Source organism: Nannospalax galili, unplaced genomic scaffold (genome assembly GCF_000622305.1).
Source record: "Nannospalax galili isolate Female #2095 unplaced genomic scaffold, S.galili_v1.0 scaffold454, whole genome shotgun sequence".
In the NCBI taxonomy this organism is placed as follows: Eukaryota; Metazoa; Chordata; class Mammalia; order Rodentia; family Spalacidae; genus Nannospalax; species Nannospalax galili.
Window position 1 is genome coordinate 502,472 of NW_008334929.1, and position 17,065 is coordinate 519,536.

General features: G+C 36.5%; 2 protein-coding genes across 15 annotated transcripts in view; one reads left to right on the top strand and one right to left on the bottom strand.

The window, feature by feature from the left end:
* Dnm1l (dynamin 1 like) overlaps positions 1-17,065 on the top strand; it is a 57,396-nt gene that overhangs the window by 26,604 nt on the left and 13,727 nt on the right. For all 14 annotated transcript variants that reach the window (XM_008829648.3, XM_029561877.1, XM_008829652.3 and 11 more), the window contains 5 exons: positions 4,384-4,470; positions 7,042-7,204; positions 10,381-10,501; positions 12,783-12,914; positions 14,253-14,459. In XM_008829648.3, the coding sequence (XP_008827870.1) occupies positions 4,384-4,470; positions 7,042-7,204; positions 10,381-10,501; positions 12,783-12,914; positions 14,253-14,459 (710 nt within the window). The remainder of the gene's footprint in view (positions 1-4,383; positions 4,471-7,041; positions 7,205-10,380; positions 10,502-12,782; positions 12,915-14,252; positions 14,460-17,065) is intronic.
* The window catches only part of Yars2 (tyrosyl-tRNA synthetase 2), a 29,693-nt gene continuing 23,426 nt past the window's right edge, over positions 10,799-17,065 (bottom strand). The window contains exon 6 of the mRNA XM_029561884.1: positions 10,799-10,867. Within this exon, the coding sequence (XP_029417744.1) occupies positions 10,814-10,867 (54 nt within the window). The 3' untranslated portion in view covers positions 10,799-10,813. The remainder of the gene's footprint in view (positions 10,868-17,065) is intronic.

The following is a 17,065-nucleotide window of genomic DNA, read 5'->3' on the forward strand; positions in this document are numbered from 1 at the left end:
GCTTGAGACCTTCCTATATCAGCCTCCTGATTATCATCTGGCAGTTCCATCCTGTGCCAATAGGTTTGGCTTATGAGTTCATAATCTTCATCTTTGAAACCGAGTATTTCACAAATTTTAAATCTTGCTGAATATTCCTTTTGGTGCACATTGTTGTGATTCATATCTGAATTCCCAGTACTAGGGAGGTAGAGTGAGCTCAAGGCCAGCGGGATGGTGCCTCTTACAAAAGAAAACCAAACCCTATGTCTTAAATCTTTCAGGGCTGTATGTTTGGGCTATGAAGTCATTTACATATTCCATTATTTATCAAATTACATTACATCACAGAAGTATTTTTAACAAACATGAAACCAGAAAGGTAGTTTTCACTGATTAGAGGTTGGCAGACTTTTCATGTTTTAGACATCAGAGAAAATCTACAAGTTAAGTAAACTGTACCTCAGTGCCCAAGTTTGTAGATTCAGTGTAACTGAAAGCATTCATTTCTAAGTCACCAGTTTCATATGCTCTCTAAATTCTGATATTATGTAAAATTACCACTAATTGCTGAGAGTTCAGTAAGTATACGGAGATTGTAGGATAGAAAATTCAGACTGGTGTCATAATAAAAGCCAAAGTTATCTCTGACATAACCTAGCTATATTCCTGATATAATTTAGTTACAATGTGGCTATTAGAAATTCAGGTGAGCATGGCAACAGCAGCAGTAACTTGAGATTACCAGCTTAGAGTTTAACACTGAGCAAAACAGTCAATCACTTAAAGACACAAATACCCTGAATAGGCATAAAAACAACACAGCTACAAAAATACCTTTTTGTCAAGAAATAACTTTCACAATCTGGTAATAAATATGTATTGAATGGTAATACTATGCTATAGACCAAATGTGCCTCAGATATTTGACAGTCTACTATGGAAAAGAGAAACTGGTTAAAAAAAGAGAGAGAGAGAACTCAGGAAATATAAGTACATCTTTTAAAAACTTTAAGAATTAGTAAGTACAAACAATGAGCCTATTAGCCATGACTAACCATTTATTAGGTGTCTTCTTTGAAATATACATTAAATTTAGCAGAACAGAACATCACAAAACATTAACTCTTCACTTTCATGAACTCAATCCAAAAGGCACTGTCTCTTGTACAGAAGTACTGAGTTGACCTTTTTCCTTTTACTATTCACTTTTTCTTTTACTATTCACTGCTTCAGAGGGACAACTAACTGCTTTTATAAATGGGAGTAAAGATTCAAATTATATATATATATATACATACACATATATTTTTAAAGCATTATTCTATAAAGCATATGTACTTGCATTCAAGAAAAAAACACAAAACCTTTGTTTTAGTTCAAAATTTTATTTTCCCAAATAAACTTAGTCTTTCAAATTTATGTTGACACTGTTCTGAGGTATATAACACATAGTTCAATTTTGGCCTTTAAATTAGCATTACACTTTGGAATTCATCTAAAGGAAATTTGGTAAAAGTTTGACCTACTTCTAAGTATATGAGAAAGTTAAGTGCTTCAAACTAAACTACCCCACCCTAACACATAATTTAATTTTGTTCTCTAAGAATTTAACAGAAAATTAATTTTACATTGGCACAAGGGTGTATTTGTTTAGTTTAAGCTCTGGGTTAGGTCTTCAGCACCACACACTATCCTTTTTATTGCTGTGATAAAATACTGTGACAAAAGCAACTTACAGAATGGGGCTGAAGAGATGGTTCAGAGGATCCAGGTTCATTTCCTAGTACCCACATGGTAGTTACCAGGGGATCCAACGTCCTCTTCTGACTCCTGTGGGCATTGCATGACATCAGTACACTTACATACATGCAGTCAGTATACTCACAAGCATAAAAATAAAAATAATAAATAAAAATATTTTTAAAACAAAGCAAATTAAATGGAAAGGGTTTGTTTATTTAGTTCACAGTTGCCAGGTTGCAGTCCATCACGGTGAGAAGTCACAGCAGAAGGAGGTGAAGCAGCTGGTCATATTGTATCCACAATCAGAAAGAAGAGTGTTGAATGCATACGTGCATGAATGTAGGCTTGTGCTCAGCTGGCTTTCTCTACTTACATAGCTAAGGTCCTAGTCACAATGAATTGGGGCTTCTCACATCATTAAAGTAACCAGGACAGTTCTCCACAGTTCCCAGGCATACCCAGAGGCTCATTTCCCAGGTGATTCTAGATCCTGTCAAGTTCTCTCTTTGTTTCTCTCTGTCTCTGTCTCTCTCTGCCTCTGCCTCTCTCTTTCTCTCTAACACACACACACACACACACTTTTATTTTTAAAGTCTTTTTCTTTTTTTTTTCTTTTTTTTGAAACAGTTTCCCTGTAGCCCCAGCTGGCCTAGAACTCAATATGTAGACCAGGCTGACTTCTATCTCACAGAGATTCATCCCTCTACTGCTGGAATTAAAGGCATGTACCACCACACCTGCCTAAAGCGTTTCTATTTATATAAAACCTTTATATATTAAATACTTCATTTATGTTTTTCTTGATCTTAATTACATAGTACTTGATTATGTGATTCTTAATACTGCCATAGTGAATTTTTTAAGGCTAGATTTACTTACTAGAGCAGAGCTAAAAACTAGGTAGTTTTTAAAAAGTCAAAATAGAGATAATATATTAACATTTGATTATTTATTTTCTAAGATTGTGAAGATTTAAATCAGGTGTCTAACATTAACATAGTGTTAAATTGGCCACTGTCACCGCCTTACTTAAACCTGTTTTTGTATCCTTTATTATTAATTTTTCTCTTTTTATCTCTATTCTGTATTACCTGGAGGCACATTTGGTCTATAGCATAGTATTACTATTCAATACATATTTATTACCAGATTGTGGAAGTTATTTCTTGACAAAAAGGTATTTTTGTAGCTGTGTTGTTTTTATGCCTATTCAGGGTATTTGTGTCTTTAAGTGATTGACTGTTTTGCTCAGTGTTAAACTCTAAGCTGGTAATCTCAAGTTACTGCTGCTGTTGCCATGCTCACCTGAATTTCTAATAGCCACATTGTAACTAAATTATATCAGGAATATAGCTAGGTTATGTCAGAGATAACTTTGGCTTTTATTATGACACCAGTCTGAATTTTCTATCCTACAATCTCCGTATACTTACTGAACTCTCAGCAATTAGTGGTAATTTTACATAATATCAGAATTTAGAGAGCATATGAAACTGGTGACTTAGAAATGAATGCTTCTAGTTATACTGAATCTATAAACTTGGGCACTGAGGTACAGTTTGCTTAACTTGTAGATTTTCTCTGATGTCTAAAACATGAAAAGTCTGCCAACTTCTAATAAGTGAAAACTACCTTTCTGGTTTCATGTTTGTTAAAAATACTTGTGTGATGTAATTTGATAAATAATGGGATATGTAAATGATTTCATAGCCCAAACATACAGCCCTGAAAGATTTAAGACATAGGGTTGGAGTTGTAATGGTATTTGCACTGTGTTTTGAATTGGACATAGTAAGGGAATATTATTGCAGTAAAGACCCTGAGGGATAGAATCTAAGTGGACCAGATAATGATATTTTGTGCTTTTGAAACACTGGAGTATTTAAAACAGAAAAAGTTCAGAGTAAGTTAAGAAATGAAAGTGTTAAGTAACTCAGACAGAAGGATGTTCCAATAAAAGCTTCTTGGGATATTAGAAGAAAGTGGAAAAATAGATAAGATGACATGTAAAGAAAGCATGTACCAAGTCAAGATATGAACATCTCCTAAGTATCTTTCTACATAGAGCTGACCCAGCCCTAAAACTTATAGAGGACTGGTGGTGATGAGGGGGGTTCTATTCAGTAATCTTGAAATGTAGAAGAGAAAATATAGGTATCTCTCACTGTTTATATCTTTACCATTTCAATTGGAGGATCTGAAAATTGAGAGAAGTTGCCTGAACACACTCTTACCATACACACCTTTGCCACTTGATATTCATAGATCGGGAACCAAATTGATGTGAATAGCTTCTAATCTATCACTTTATAAACTTAGAACATCAACTCAGGAACAGCATAAATTTGGATAATAAGGAATAAATTATTCTTTTAGTAAGCACTGAGTCTGTTAAACATACTTAAAAAGTGGCAAAAAGAAAGTGAAATAATGTAGGAAAAAGAAATTGTATTAGTGGTATGGGGCTGGTTGGGTTACATCCAGTTACTGGTTGGGGGCCTTCTCATTCATTTCATTAGGTTTTCATTACTGAAAAATTTTAGGGATCATAGTTTATTAAATATCTAAAAACATCTGGTCTGTATACTTGAAGTTTTAGTATTTCATAATTCATTGAAATTTACTGTAAACTTAACATGTTTTAAATCTTGTTTTTAGGGAGTAAGTCCTGAACCAATTCATCTTAAGATTTTTTCACCCAATGTTGTCAATTTGACACTTGTGGATTTGCCAGGAATGACTAAGGTGAGGAGGTTGTTACTCATGGTGGGATTGGTCATGTTTTCATGAGAACAAATGTCCTTCCCCTCCCTCCCTCCTTCCCTCCCTCCCTCCCTTAACCTCTTATGAGAATAATGAGTTGGATTTTCAATTTCTAGTACTATTAAAACATAATTATATAGTGATCCCCTTTTCTCTTTAACACTTTATTTACCTTGTCTTTCAGGATACTTCACTCCACAGTTTGGTGTATAATTTCACAGGCCACTTTTTAAGTTTTTTCATTTTTCATTGGATTTTTGTGAATTTCATGCATTTTAATCATATTTAGACTCTCTCCTCTAATAGCCCCTCCTGATTTTATGTACTCTGTTTTAAGACCTATTGAGTCAAATTTCTGTCCCCAAATGCCCTTCAGTGTGGGCCCATCTACTGCAGCCTGGTTAATCTATTGCAGCATCACTAAAGGAGACAGACTCTCCCTTCCCCAGTAGTCATCAGTTACCAGTAGTTCCTTAGCTAGGGTTGGGCTTCTTACCCACTTCCCCACTCTGCTGGGATTTTTGTCTGACTTGAGCTTACATGGGTCTTGTGCATGCTGTCATCATTAACTGTGAGTTCATATGAGTGCTCTGGAAAACTTTTGTTTTCTTGTGGTCATCCACCACCCCTGACTTTTATAATCTTTACATCCCGCTTCTGCAATGATCTCTGAACCTTTGGAGGCAGAGGTTTGATATAGGTGTCCTATTCAGGGATAGGCATCCTCCAGTCTCTTATTCTGTGCACATTGGTCTCTGTGTTAATCACCATCTGTTGCATGAGGAAGCTTCTCTGGTTTGAGTTGAGAGATGCATTAATCTGTGGGTATAATAAGAAGTCATTAGAAGTTGGTTGAATATTTCAATTCTATGTACATTTGATAGAATTAATAGTAGTACGTTTTCCCCTATGGCCTGCGACCTGTCTAGCTACAGGTTCCTAGGCCTGATGTCAATCTCAGGTAAGGGCTCATTCCTGTGAAGTTGGCCTTAAATCCAACCAGAAGGTGAACGATTACTCCTATAACATCCAGCTACTATTGCATTTACCCCTTGATAGTACATCCAGTTTTATGTACATGAGTTTCAATATGTTAACATTCATACTATTTCCAGAAATGTATCCTATTGGATATACACATTTAAATGTATAAGCATCAGACTTTGTGTCTAATATGAAATTCCTGACCTGTCCTTTGTTCCTTCTGTATCTCAATATAAAACAACTTCTCTCTACTAACTGTTCAGCCAAAAACCTTATAGCCGTCCTTAGTATTTCTTTACCTTTTACCCCATTTTCTTTCAGCAAATCCTCCTGACTTTCCTTATCTGCCTAATATATTCAGAACTCTCATCATTCCTTAGCCAATTTCTGTCTGAGCTAGCCATTGTCATCTTACTTGAATTAGAGTAATAATAATAGGTTTTCCTTATTTTTTTATTCTTAAGTAGCCACAATGATTCTATTTAAGTAAAACTTAGATTGTGTCATTTCTTACCTTAAAATCTCTTCAGTGACTTCCTAGATCTTACTTTACTGAGAGTACAAGATTAAGTTCTTACAGCCCCTCCCCCCTCCACCCCCCAGACATGGTCTACAGCCCAGGGCAGCCTTGAACTGCCTATGTTGCAGGATTACAGGCATGTGTCACCACTTTTACTCACTTATGCTTTATTCTTCTCTGGTTTCTTTTGTTTCAGGCTCTTGTCCTAATTTATTAGGTCTGGAATATTCTTTTTCCAAATATGTATATGTACCTTTTCTTTTTGCCTTTAGTTTCTACTGAATGGCTCAAATTTCATTGTCTTAGTGAAGTTGTCCCTGATTTTTTTTTTAAAACACAGTGAATTTAATGCAATAATTGAAAAGTTTAATCCTCTCAGATCATTCCCTGGCCAACTGTTCTGTTTTGTTTCCTTGATGGCCCTTTGTACCCCTTGGTGATCATTTAGGCTTTACATTCAAGTATTACTAAAACACGCACTCTGAAAGGCTGGGACTGTTTTTTTTCTGTTTCACCACTGTAACATAATCCAACATGTAAGAGTGCGAGATTCTGGGGCTGGAGAGATGGTTCAGTGGTTATGAACACTGCTCTTACAGAGGACCTGGGTTCGAATCCCAGCACCCACATGGTGTCTAAGATCCAATCCGATGCCCTCTTCTGACCTTTGGTGACATGGCACAACATGTGTGCACTTACATGCAGGCGATACACTCATACACATAAAATTTAAAAAAAAGTAAAAAGAATGTCAGATTCTGCCACGAAACATGTAATGAAGGAATGAATTTATCTGTATGCAATTAGTAGTAGTCACCAGTCCTATAAGATTGCATTTAGTAAACACACAATAGTAAGTTTTTGATATTTCCAAGAGTTATATTTTGAGGATTTGTACATTACCAAATTCATTAATACCACTATGCATTATTAGCTTGTTTTAACTGTTTGTAAGTGGAGAAATACCTGTGTTGTATGAATTAAATGGTTGGTGGTAGGGGAAGCTGTGGTGATTTTCATTAGTTCCTTGCTCATGCTGTTTGGTTTAGGTGCCTGTAGGTGATCAGCCTAAGGATATTGAGCTTCAAATCAGAGAGCTCATCCTTCGGTTCATCAGTAATCCCAATTCCATTATCCTTGCTGTCACTGCTGCAAATACAGATATGGCAACGTCAGAGGCGCTGAAAATTTCCAGAGAGGTAGATCCTGATGGTAAGGACGGATGTTAATGTTTAATGACATGGTAAATCTTTTCTTAAGAAAAAGATTTTAGTTATCAAAAGGAATATCTCCAGTTAACTTGGATTTTAAAAAGCATTTTTCCAGTTTGCTTATAATTTCAAATAGCAGTTGGGATGCAAAACAGTTATTTGGTTGGTATAAAGGATAAATAAAAATAGTTCACATAGGTGTATATTTTCAGTAGTTACCCAACAGCTTTATCCTAAGATGACTTAGTAAAAGTTTTTGGGTTTGTGTAAATGAAATGATTTAGGTTTTTGAATGGCCAACATTTAAGAATAACTCTCATAATAGTCAGTATAGCTTAATATGGTACAGGAAACAGTTATGCAATCTACTTTTTTCAGAGAAAGAACACATTACGTATGCTAAGTATACAGGGATTCTTTGAAGTAAAGGTAAATCCTTTTATGAAGCATTCTTATTAACCAGGATGTGATTCATTGAATACTTAATGATATTAGGGTCTCTCTTAGTTTATATAAAATCTCTCTTGGTCTGTATAAAATTCTAGCTTTGTAAATGAGTGATTTATGGTTTACTGACCCATAAGAAAACCAGTTTTGTTTCACCTCATATCTGACATATGTTATAGTTTTCTTTCCTGCTTTGAAGAAGAATTTCAAATAAAATTTTGATAGGAAATGTTACTGCTAAGTGTGATAATTAGGGGCAAAACTAATAATAATAATAGTAATTAGGGGCTAGAGAGATCAGCAGTTAAGAGCACTGGCTGTTCTTGCAGAGGGCCTGGGTTCTGTTACTAGCACCCACATGGTGCCTAAGAATCATATGTAACTCAAGTTCCAAGAAATCTGATGCCCTCTTAGGGCCTCCATGGGCATTGCATGACATGGGTGCATTTACATATATGCAGGCAAAACACTCATAACACATAAAATAAAATTTAAAAAGTTATATGAATTTCCCAAACAATAAGCATGGCCACCATATTTTGATCTAGTAATTTAATTTGCTAATACATTATGGTGAAATAATACAACTAATTATTATGTCTATTACCCAAAATTTAGAAGTGGGGCTGGAGAGATGACCCAGTCATAAAGTGCTTATCATGCAAGAATGAGGACTCATGTACTGGGACGTGCCTCAGTAGCCCCAGCACTGCAGGGGAGGCAGACCTCTATAGCTTACTGGCCAGCCAGTCTAGTCAGTTGATAAGTTCCAAGTTCAGTGAGAGAACCTGTTAGAAATAGGGTGAAATATCCATTGAGGCAGATACCCAATGTCAGTTTCTGAGCCCTACATACACATGTGTAAGCACACCCACACAGAAACACATCACACACATGCACATGAACATGCACATCCACAAAAGCAATTATAACCAATTTAGAAGAAACTTAATGTGGTTAGCAAATAAATGATGGTAACATGAGATAACTAAAGGGTGATTTTTGTAGATTTGGAGAAAAAGAGAAGTGTTGATAACCGAACAGTACCCTATTTCAAAGTGTACCTGCAGAACAGCTGGAATTGTTACATATATGTAGAATGGTATATTTACCTTGGGAAATGGGAATGTCTTACAACTTTAAATCAGCAATATCATATTAAATGTTCTTAATGCAAATCTATTTGAAGTCAGGCATACTAGCTCATTGTAATCCTAGCACCCAGGAGGTCGAGACAGAAGGATTATGAATTTAAGGTTGCCCACTGTACTAGTTATGTTCCTATTAACTGTAAGAAATACCATGACAAAGGCAACTTATAGTTTATTTTGGCTTATGGTTCCAGAGGGCTAAGAGCTCATAATGCAGGGGTATTATGGGAAAGCATGGCAATAAGTATCCTGAGCAGGAAGTAGAGAGATCATATTATCCACCACAAATGTGAAGCAGAGAGTGAGTGAACTGAAGTGGGGTGAGGCTAAGCATTCTGAAAGCCCATGCTCCCAGTCATATACTTCCTCCATCATGTCTGCTTAACATTCCATGACTTCCCTAAACAATGCCACGTGGTGACAGAGTATTCAAATACTTGATCCTACGGGGGACAGTGCTCATTCAAACCACCACAAGTACATAAATATCTGTCTCAAAACAAGGACTAGTAAGATGGCTCAGCAAGTAAAGGCACTTGCCACCGAGTCCGATACCTGAGTTCGATCTCAGACCTCATGTAGTAGGAGAAAAACCAACTCTTGAAAGTTCTCTTCTGACCTCCATACACATGCTGTTTAGCATGTGTGCCTATGTTCCTCTCCCCCTAGAATAAATACAATACATTTTTAAAACAAAACATATACCTAAACATGTAGATAAAAATATCTATAGCATGTTTCTCAAATGGAAAATGAATAATCAAACTAGTACATTCATACAAGAACATTATTCAACAATGAAAACTGGTTCAATCATTACTGTTCACTATAACATGGATGACTCTCAGTTGTGCTAAGAGGAAGAAACCAATTCAAAAGGGTATGTATGACACAATTCCATTCATACAGTGTTCTAATAAAGGCAAAACTAGGGCTGAAAACAGGTTTGGTTGCTTAACGTAAGAAAACTGGGGGTGGGGTGGAACTGTTGTCTTGAGGTGATGGACTTATTAAAAATAATAAAATTATTAGGCGCTGAGGATGTAGTTCAGTGGTACAGTGACTGTTTAGTATGCCCAAGGCATTAGGTCCCATCTCTAGTACTGCCAAACGGAGGGGGATCTCCCAAATTGTATACCTAATAGTAAATATTAAGCAAGTTTTAAAGTGCTTAGAGAGGTTATCCTAAGAGTTAACAAGAAATTACTCATGGAGCTGAAGAGATGACTCAGCAGTTAAGAGTGCTTGCTGTTCTTGCAGAGGACCAGAGCTCCTTCTTTTTTCATCTCAAAACTGCCTGTTAATTCCAGCTCCAGGGGATGCAATAACCTCTTCTGACCTCTATAGGCATCTGCACTCATGTACATACTCACACATAGACACATAGTTAAAAATAAAAAAGTAAACTTTTGACTCATGAAAACATGTTCATGCCATATTTAAAATTATTTTTTAATAAAGTACTGGAAGCAAAGGTTAGAAAGTATTACTAAAATAGTGAGAGTAGTAATGTGTTAGATGGACTTATGGATGATTTTTCTTTATTAAACATAACACCTTCTCTTTTTACACTTACCAGGTCGCAGAACTCTAGCTGTTATTACCAAACTTGATCTCATGGATGCGGGTACTGACGCCATGGATGTACTGATGGGAAGGGTTATTCCTGTCAAGCTTGGGATAATTGGAGTAGTTAACAGGTTAGCAGCTGAGAAAGAGGCAGAATTTGAGCGTTTTCATTTCAAAGCAAGTCTGAATTTTTAAAAATCAGGACCAGCGAGATGGTTCTGTGGTTAAGAGCACTGGCTGCTCTGCGGAACATCAAGGAGACGGATCATGACTGTCTATAACTCCAGTTCCAGATGTCCTCGTCTGGCTTCTGAGGCCACCCAAGCACACACATGCTGCTTATACATATATGCAGGCAAACACTTTTACATGTTAAAAAAATACAATTTTTTAAAAAGAGGAAAGAAAGGTTTAAAAAAAAAAAATCAGTGTGAAATGTGGTATTACCTGTTTTTTGTTTCTGCTTTCGTGCTGGTATTGCTGCAGAATTCAGTGCACTGCAAAGAGATATGAGATTCACTAAAGCCTCTTTGACATTTCTTTTGGTTTAGGATTTTTTATTTTTTTTATTTTTAAGCATTATTTATATGTGTGGAGGTTGGACATTGTGGAGTCAGTTCTCTCCACCATGTGGGTTCTAGGGATTAAATTTGGGTGTCAGGTTTGGCAAGACCCATAGAGCCATCTCACTGGACCCTCAAAAAATTTTTTTTCTCTCTCTGACTTTTCTAATGGAAGACATTTCTAAAGTAATCTGCCACAAAATAGAAAATAATTGAGTAACCAGGTTTTAAGTATTCTTGTGTACTACTTAAGATTTATGAGGAGGGTACTAGATTTAAAAAAAGTATTATCTAATTTATACCCAGTTTAAAAAGTTTAAGCTGATAGGAGTTTAATGATTGTTTTGACTCCCTAGCATTGCCAGGATGTGACTTGGAAACTTTAAAGATATCCTAATTATAAATTGCTGTTATTAACATTTGTAGAAAGGAAATCAACTTTTTAATAAACATTTTTAGTTGAATTTTTGCAATTTTTCATACAGTGTAATTTGATTGTATTTAGATCCCCTCCCCTATCCACATCTCCCTTTATTGCTCCCTCCAATTTCATATACGTGTGTGTGTGTGTGTATGACTATAGAATCTTAATTTGTATCCCCAAATGTCCTTCAGTGTGAGTCCACCCATTGGAGCCTGGTTACCTACCAAAAGTCCCATCCTTGAAAGAGACTGTCTCTACCTGTCCCAGCAGCCATCATCGATTACCAAAATTTCCTTAGGTGCAGTTGGGAAACCAACTATTATTGAATGTCTAATTATGTTTAGAGATTATACAGTGTGCAGTTTGCCAGTGGTATCCTTGGAATTTTCATACCTCAAGAGATACATTTTGGTGTCTTTTGTAATCAGAAAACTCAGGTTATATATTTACGAAGTAACATGGCTAGTGAAAGGCAGAGCTGGGTTCAGATAACAAATTCTCTTAGTTCAAAGCTTTTGTAGTGTAAGGAAACCCTGTAGTTATGAAGAGACCTGAGTTCTAGTTTCTTACACAGATTAGATATAATATGGGTTTAAATCACAACCAACCTCTTTTGGGTCTCAAGTCATTTAAATATACTTTATTTAGTGATCTCTATATCTCCTTCCAGTTGTCTGTTTTTTATTCATATGTCTTTCTGTCTACTCCTGTTCTTTTAAAGAAAAGTTGCAACTGTTTTCCTTTTCAATAAAGTAGGTGCTATAATACTGCTTTTTATATTTGTATTTGTATTGAAGTAGAATCATTTTTGGTAGAATTTAGTTACCTGCCAAGGATAAAGTATAAATGATTAAGATACAATTTTAGGGGGCTGAGAAATGGTCCAGCAGGTATAGCACTACACTGGCTGCTCTTGCAGAGGGCCTGGGTTCGGTTGCCAGCACCCATATGGATGGCCAACAACTGTCTATAATTCCAGTTCCAGGGCATCTGATGCCCTCTTCTGGCTTCTGTGGGCAACACATGGATGTGGTGTGCTTACATGCTGGCAAAACAGTTGTACGCATTTAAAAATAGGTTTTTAGAGAGAAAATAATTTTTCTTAAAAATATATTTTTATGCCTGTCTACAATTTGCTACTTAAGTATACTGCTTTTGAGTACAGGCTAATGGTAACAAGAAAGTCTTTACTATTCAGGCCTTAAATATTAAGTCGTTTAATTTAAATTGTGGTTTCTCTGCCTACCGTGGGTCAGTTAATCTACTAAAACATCAGTTCCTTGATACAAAAAATAACAATGCATATCATATAGAATAAGATGAGAAATTAGGGAACAATACCTGTTGCTAACACTGCCATGTTGTAGAGCAGAGAAAGGATGATAGTTGGCATTAGTTGGACAGGTTTGCTGTTTTCTACCATAGGAGCCAGCTAGATATCAACAATAAGAAGAGTGTAACTGATTCAATCCGGGATGAATACGCTTTTCTTCAAAAGAAATACCCATCTCTGGCTAACAGAAATGGAACGAAATATCTTGCTCGGACTCTGAATAGGTAATGTTCTCTGCCTTTGAAAAGGAGATGTTTTTGTTTTGCCAACAGGTACCTTAGAGTGTTCCTGATGAGCTTCTTGTCTTCATATTGTTCTTAAAGCGTCATGGTTTCTTTACAGTAGGTTGGTAGACAGCAGATAGCTATTGTGATGCTTGACATTAAATTATGTAGTCTAGAATGAATATTCAAATGAATTTTCTTAATTATATGGTTTGACAATTTAGTTTTGAGGTTATAAGTGAGATGTCACATGTCTTCAAAACACTAGATTGATTTCATGAATTTAGTTAAAGTTTTCAATTGTTACATAATTTGTTTTTTAATTTGGAAATTCTCATACAAATACACCTTATATTCTGAATACCTATTAATATATGAACTAGACAGCCATTCTTGATCATAGTAGAAATGACTAGAGCGAAAATCATTTCTCTTCTAAATTAAAGGCAGGTAGATTTGGATCTCAGTAAGATGGATTTATTTATACTATGCTGGGTACTTCTTCTAAAATATTAGCTTATAAAGCCAAAATTATATGTGGAATTAGAAAGGCTGACTTTGTTTGTGGTGATTACATCAGATCCTATAGGTCTCAGTGTCAGTTGCTAGCAAAGGTTCTGGCTTATGCTTCTGATCGGTTATAAGTCTAACTTCCCATGATCCCATCCTTGGGTTTACTTAACTTTCTAGAGTGGGAGATAAGACTCAGGGAACATTTTATTTATATTTATTATATAAATAAAGGATTATTTGTTACATTTATTATAAAGGATTATTACAGAGGATACAGATGAACTAGTTGGAAGAGGTTTATAAGGTTAAGGCATATGGAATATTGAACCATATACCAGAACTTCATAACTTCTGTGGGCCTGCTGTGCTCTAGAAACTTCTGTATTTAGTTTCCTGAACTCTGTCCTTAAGTTTCAACAACAGTTTTCTTTATAAGATTTATTATGTTGTTAGCTATTGCAGTCAACATGACCTTCAACTTCTCTTCTGGAGACATCAGAGATTGGGATTGATCACCCCCATCCTTTAGTCTTTTCTTATCTTTCTGGTAACCAGCTCCCATCTGGAGCTCCTTAAGGATCCCAGCCACTAATCGTCTCATTAATGTACAAAAGACACTTTTTAACATGTTGGAGATTCCAAGACTTAAGACCCGAATACTAGGAAAATGGGGGTGAAGACCACCACATACATATTTGAGAACACATACTTGCTAAGATTATTTGACAATTAATTCGTCTTTTGTTTGCATTTTAAAAATGGACTTGTTTGTAGTATCAGAACACTTGGTTTTACATTAAATCTTGCCTTTCTGATCTTTCCCAGGTTACTTATGCATCACATCAGAGATTGTTTACCAGAACTGAAGACAAGGATCAATGTTCTAGCTGCTCAGTATCAGTCCCTCCTGAATAGCTATGGTGAACCTGTGGATGATAAAAGTGCTACTTTACTCCAGCTCATTACCAAATTTGCTACAGAATATTGTAACACTATTGAAGGAACTGCAAAGTACATTGAAACTTCTGAGCTGTGAGTAAGAACTTTTTATAAAGACTAGGTTATTTGAGGTTATAAGTGAGATGTCACATGCTACCTTGGAATCATTTATTTTATTTATTATGTGTATGAGTGTATTGTTTGCATGTTTGTAAGCGTACTCGTGACATGCTATGCCTGTGGAGATCAGAAGAGGACAAGGGATTCCCTTGGAACTGGGCAGGTAACTAAAATAAAACATAAGAACAAAATTACTTTAAAAAAAATGTTTATTATTTTATGTGAATGAGTGTATTTCCGGCATGTAGATAAGTGCACCTGTGTCGTGCAGTGCCCATGGAGGACAGAAGAGGCTGTCAGATCCCCTGGAACTAGAGTTATGGACATTTGTTAGCTGCCATGTGGGTGCTGGGAATTGAACTCGGGTCCTCTGCAAGAACAACCAGTGTTCTTAACTGCTGAGCCATCTCTCCAGCTCCCCAAAATTACTATTAATTTCACCAACCAGAGATAATTCCTGTTGCATACATTGACCTATATGTTTCTCTGTGCACCTATCTGTAAGATATATAAATACCTGTATTTTACCTGTATATAAAGACCAGGTGCTATACATGCTACCTTAGAATCACTTATTTATTATTGCTATTTTATATGTATGAATGTATTGCCTGCATGTTTGTAAGTGAACACACACATGACATGCAATGCCCATGGAGGTCAGAAGAGGACATTGCATTCCTTTGGAACTGGAGTTATGTGGGTGCTGGGGATCGAACCCAGGTCCTCTGCAAGAGCAGCTAGTGCTCTTAACTGCTGAGCCAACTCTGCCCCCTGGAATCATTTCTTCAAATCAGCATGTCACAAACAACTTTCATACACTATTAGTCTAAACATTTGCAGTTACTTTGCTTTTCAGCTAGATCTTTGAATTAGTTCTCTACTATTGGATAGTTGGTTTACAAGTAGAGTGCTCCTGTCCTATCCTCAGTACCTGACTCCCAGTGATGACTAAAACCAAGGATAGCATCAAGTTGTAATTGTAAGGGTTGTGATGCCAGTACAGCCAGTATAAACTGAAATAGCTCTCACTAATGCCCAGGATACACTGGACAAAGATAAAAGACTCATAATCCAGGCAGGACAGAGTTGGATAATATGAGAATCTGACGTACTACTAGAATGGCACATGATCCAAAACTTAAAAATTGCTTCTGGACCATTTCTAACCCTGGGTAACTGAAACCTTGGAAAACAAAACCATGGAAAAGTGATGAACATAAACAGTGTTGTGACAAAGTGCTTAGCTTGTATCTTTGGGGCATGCATCCAAGTAAGAATAAATGCAAGACAGGAAAACCACTAGATTAAAAGGTAGAACATCCTCAGTTATTCATTACAGATTACATGTTATTAGTGTATTGTACTGTTTTACTGTGTTTCTCCACTCTTTGTCCTCGTCCAGCCATATACATTCATTTTTTTAAAAAAGCCTTTATCTCAGAATAATTAATAGATCCACAGGAAGTTGCCAGTAAATGTATAGGTCCCACACATCTTTCTCTTCCCCCACAGTGTTGTCATCTTTCATATAGTACACTAACAAAATGAGAACATGGACAGAGAATATTCACATTTCACCAGTGTTCGCATTGTGCATAGTTTTGTATATTTTTGCATGATCTGTGCTCTTTCATATGTCTTCACTCCTGTGGCCTGAGATCTCTTAGGGTCCCTTGCTCCTGGTGCTATTAGACAGACCACATAACACATCTTTATCTGAACTTTTCCTTGTTTATATCCTGGGTAGGGGAAATAGAGTGACTTACAAAGGTGAACACCCAGCACCCCATTCCACTCTGTGGCTCAGCGGCCACCATTCCAGATCTCTTCCATGCCCGCTCACAGTCTCTGTTAGCTTTTGTCCACGTCTCTTTGGCCTGGGGTAAATGCTCCATCCATGAGGAGAGAGACACTGGGGCCATTTTTTTTTCCATGCTGCTGCTGCCAAGATGGAGCCAACGCCCCTCCCTCCACGTCTAACTCTCGGAAGCCAATTCTCCGCAGCAGGCCCCACCCCTTAGAGGAACATGTACCCTCGGGACACAACTCCATAAAGAGATGATGCATTTAACAGAATACTGGAATGGTTATTATGTATGGCACATTGTGAAAATAAAGATTACTATAACAATCCTTTAAAAAGTTTAATAGGTAATGCAGGCTGAGGTAGTAAGTGGTTTTGATTTAGGTTGCCAAAATATAATTATTTTTACCTAAATACTTACTGTTAAATAGTACACATATCTAGAAAAGTACATGTAATGAATATGGACAGTTTTATAAATTGTTACTCAGTTGTGTCTACCTCATCATGCTTTTAGAACATTCCTTTTTTTTAAATATTTTATTATTTTTATTTTATGTGTATGCGTGTATTGCCTGCATGTAGGTAAGTGCACCCGTGTCGTGCAATGCCCATGGAGGACAGAAGAGGCTGCTGGATCCTCTGGAACTGGAGTTATGGACAGTTGTTAGCTACCATGATTTAAACCTGGGTCCTCTTCAAGAGCAGTCAGTGTCTTAACTGTGAGCTGTGTCTCTTTAGCCCCTTACCTAGATTATTAAGCATCAGGTTA